At 34.2% G+C, this 4795-nt stretch overlaps 1 protein-coding gene across 1 annotated transcript in view; it reads right to left on the bottom strand.

The window, feature by feature from the left end:
* The window catches only part of LOC109838027 (tubulin-folding cofactor B), a 20621-nt gene continuing 16097 nt past the window's right edge, over window positions 272-4795 (bottom strand). Inside the window, exon 8 of the mRNA XM_020406437.1 lies at window positions 272-750. Coding sequence (XP_020262026.1) covers window positions 703-750 — 48 coding nt within the window. The 3' untranslated portion in view covers window positions 272-702. The remainder of the gene's footprint in view (window positions 751-4795) is intronic.

Genomic DNA, 4795 nt, shown 5'->3' with positions numbered 1-4795 from the left:
TTTGGCTGAAGCTCTCAGTCTGCAATCCGGAATGTTTTACTTACCCAAGATTTTGAGCAATTTCCCTGAGTAATTAACTTGAAACTCTGGCTTGCTGTGAATCTGAGAGCCTTAAAACCATAAAATAACAACCCACCAATCGAGTTGCTATCCGTTTCTGTGCGGTCACATAGCACAGAAGCACATTACCATCTCAGAGATAAGAATATTTCAGTGCCTAAGCGCAAGGATGCGTAGCTCCAAATAATCAAAACCACATAAATTGCTCAGATGGAAGAAACAATCACGCCTGTCAACCTACAAACGATAATTTTGTGTCGAAACTATTCAACTTTGTATAGTCATCATCTCAGATCAAAAACATAAAACATTAGCATTGTTGCTTCCTTCTTATGGAAAAAGGTCAAAGCTGCGGGCTACTGGTGCAAAGTTCAAATCATCTCCAGTTGAAAATTCTTTCGATCGCACTCAAAGCGTCACACTCAAGGCAGAGACATGTCAAATAGGCCGACTAATATTACACCTTAGTTTTGAGTGTCAGAAATTGGCATGATAATGTTAGGTGATATAACATGCATCTAGAAACCACAGCCAAACACCCGGCTGTCCAAATGGATATCACTGCAATTAAATTTACACCATGTATACGCCCATGAATGGGAGAGCAAACAAGGCCTTGTGGAAATCGCAGACATGTATCTTTCATATCTCCTCTTCGTCAAAGGGATCCCTCTCAGGATAGTCCCCAACCTGGAGAAAAAATTTGTCATTTAACAATTGCGTTTCATTTCTAAAAATCATGTAAAAGGAGGAGTAGCTACTTGGCAAACAAGTAGAAGGGAATGGAAAGAATCATGGGAAACTTTACTCCAAAAAATAAATAACGAAAAACAAGACAAAAGTTGGGAATATTTTATGTTGTGAACAATTCTAATACAGGGATTCCTTAAATTAGGTACAGAATCCAGATTTAGCACATATCAAGTATACACATCGAACATGTGGGATTTGAACAGGTAACATCCAATACAAAGCCAATTAAAAAAAGTGCTTGGATACAGAACGGGGCATTTGGAATCATGGTACATAAGTGAATTTAGGTGTATTTAAGTTTTTGGGTTAGGCACGTCATTGCCAAATATTATAAATCGATATAACTTTGCAGGTTTGGAAGTTCGAGCACCCTTAATAGATATTTGACCCCATAAGATAACTTTCCCACCATAAGTCCCCTCTCACCTCTCTCACATCAGCTACAAGGATGAAGATGGAAGGTGAGCTCGTTCGTGACAATGCTATGTTTTTCTGATTTCCTAACAAATGGTGTGAGTAGATGTAATGCCCTAAAACTTATGCATCGTAATGAGCAATTAGCAATTGAGAAAGATAATAGTTATGAGAGGAAAATTGTGCAAATCTTATAAATGTTGGGTATTGATTTAAAATTGAGCGGTGGTGGTGGCATTGAGAGGAAAGTTTACAAGGACAGGTGTATAAACGCTAACAATCCAAACCCAAAGCTTCAACTTCGTTCCCCTTATCTGAGAACTTGCCGGATTGACAATTGATAGAGAGATTAGCCAGAGAAGTGCAGACAAGAGGAAGGAACTTGAGTTAAAATTTGTCCAGGGCAAGGTATATGCTTGTTTAGACTCTGTTGCTCTGTTAATTTACCAATAGGCCTGAACATAGAGTTTGAACTATAAATAGGCAAGGATAATTACATATAGACCCCTAAAATTTTCTCTATTTGCAAATAGGTCCAAGCTGAAGAATAAAATATAACTTTTGGGCGTTGATATTCTCTGTAGGCCCCTATCTTTATATAATTTAATAAGAGCTTCAAAAGTCAATAAAGAAGAGCTATAGAAATTATAATAAAGTGCTAAAATTAGCAAAAAGTTTATGAGTACCCTATTTCTAGATTATGCGGTGATTAACCTATAATATATGCTTATCTTGAATTAATATTAGTCTTATATCTTTATATTATAGGATCTGGTTGATATTAATAGGAGTAATATTTTGAAGAAGTAGTATCCACTAGAGATGAATTCATTTCTCACTAGTATTTTTATAATAAAAATTGCATGACCCATAATATGATTTATTTTGTGCTCGAAAAATAAATAGTCTATTATTTTTCATGTATAGATCTATTTTTGTTGTGGCCTAACCCATAATATGATTTTGATTTTGTAGAAGATATTAAAAGTAAATTTGATTTCACATAAAATGTGAGAAGTGGTTTTGGTTTCATGCGATCTCAATTAATTATGAATAATGCGTTATTTGAAAGCTTTTGAAGAAAAGAAGTAATTTGAATGCGTTTCAATAGTTTTTAATGTGGATTCAAAGATTTTTCGTAACTTAGTATCTGATAAAAATAGAGAAAAATAAAATCCATAAACTGTTTTAACTGAGATGATGAGATTTATGTTCGTCCGCTTGGTTTAAAGTATTTATAATGTTGATAAGTGAACATACCAATATTATTTTGGCACAAGTGACGCGTTTTTGAAATCAAGTAATTTGACGAGTGTTGTGTTTTTAGAAAAAAGCAATTTGATAAGTGATGTGTTTTGAATCAAGTAATTTGACAAATGATGTGTTTCCAAAATTAAGTAATTTGACAAGCGATTCTAGATGTTTTCAAAAATCTCAGAAAATCCACTGTGGAGTGATCTGCCATATGATTTAAATGCACCTTTATGTGGCTTTTTTTAGGCGTTTGTGATGTGGTCCTTTTTGGGCGTTTGTGATGTTGTCGGTGGCCTATAGTAGTGTTAGGTGCATTCTATCCTCGAAAACTAATGTAATGCCTTTGGTATTTTCATGCTACTGGGCTATAATTTGTAGCATTAATGTGATCTATAACGACACATCGAGGTTTGAGATTCTGACATTTGATTGTAAATTTGAGAAAATAACAATCTTTTGGTTTTGCACAAATTTAGTAGTATGTTTTTCTTAGCATTTACCTTGATTTTAAAAGAGTCTGATTCCGGAATATATTACAATATATTTAGTTTGCACATAAAAAAATCTAAAATGTTAGTATTCTTTCTTAAAGATAAACAATAGTACGTTGTTCTTGGACCCAAGGTTTTAAATGTCGCCCGACATGTCCGACATGTCGGCCGACATATCGGTTTGAGGGCTTGACCGACACGACATGGACGTTTTCAACTCGTATGTCGGTTTTCAGGGCTAAATCGAAAATATCTGGGTCATATCGGGCATATCGGCCTATTTTTTAGCTTTGAAAAAATTGACCGATATGATACTTTTTTTAAGATCTGTTTTTTGTTATCAAGTTTGGGTTTAGTGATAAATACTCAAACTTATTTGATCCGTTCTCATGTTTAAGGGTTTCTTATGAATTTATGAACCTAAATCCATATATTATTTATTTATTTATATGTTTAGTCTATAGAATTTATAAAGTATGCTTATTTTGAATTTATGAATGCTTAGATTACATTTAGGACATGATATTATACATATGTGCACTACCCGATATGACAATCCGATATTTAGTCAATGTCCCCTAATATATCCCCGATTTTCGCTATCCGACATGGATTTCAGCCATCCGACATGAACCCGATATCCGACATTTAAAACCTTGCTTGGACCACATTTGGCTTTTTTTTGGAATTTTTAGTGCAAAACTTATAATTCACTATTTCTAGAAATTATTATTATTTCATTATATATCTAGGAACTCTAGTGAAAAATGTTATCACTGATCTATAGCTCACCTCATCGTTTTTTAATTTTCAGATATAGCATAGCTACGTAATAAACAGAACTTTTGGTTGTGGTGCATTGCTAAGAGACATTTGTATAGAAAAACATCTCCTTTGGTGTTTTGTCTAGCTAACAATGTGCTTTATTTTGTAAAATGCTTATAACGATATAAGTTTAAGTTGTACTACTAATTGTATATACAGTGTTCTCTGAACTTCTATCATCAGCAGGTTACATATATATTTTGATTAAGTTATGTAATATGAAGTGTCACGCTTAACTTGTGAGTGGGCCTTGTCCTGTGCATGAGTCGATGCTACTGCGTAACCCGTATTTATAAGTTCTCGCTGCAGTTTCAAGGCGTGACATAGAGAATTAACTGGATGGGTGTGGTCACTTTTGCTGGTAGTTAGTGTTAAGTCTAACTTTGAAAGGGTGGCTAAATTAAGTTGAAAATTATGTTACATCATGTTTTATGTAGTAAAACCGCTCCCTTCTAATCCTAGCTTGAAGTCGCATGCTTCAATTACAACTTTTTCATTACACATAGGGAAGCAATTGATTAGGACAATATATTGCTAATCACATTTATTCTATGATTTCCCTTTGTTTTTTCACCCTCTATGATTTCTATCTGAACTGCAAAAATTGCTAGATGTAGTGGCTAGCTAATGTAATTGTTTGGTAAGCTTCTGAGGAAGTTCAAAGTGTCAAGGTTTTAAATATTAGACATTGGGGATACATCGGACGACCAAAATTCACATCGGATTGTGGATATCAAGGATTTATAGTAAATATTGGAGTGTCATATCGGAATCAGATGATGTGCATGTATAATATAATGTGGTGATGTAGTGGCTAGCTAATGTAATTGTTTGGTAAGCTTCTGAGGAAGTTCAAAGTGTCAAGGTTTTAAATATTAGACATTGGGGATACATCGGACGACCAAAATTCACATCGGATTGTGGATATCAAGGATTTATAGTAAATATTGGAGTGTCATATCGGAATCAGATGATGTGCATGTATAATATAATGTGGT

This window comes from Asparagus officinalis, chromosome 4 (genome assembly GCF_001876935.1).
Source record: "Asparagus officinalis chromosome 4, Aspof.V1, whole genome shotgun sequence".
NCBI classification, from domain to species: Eukaryota; Viridiplantae; Streptophyta; class Magnoliopsida; order Asparagales; family Asparagaceae; genus Asparagus; species Asparagus officinalis.
This window is presented reverse-complemented; position numbering and strand designations above follow the sequence as displayed.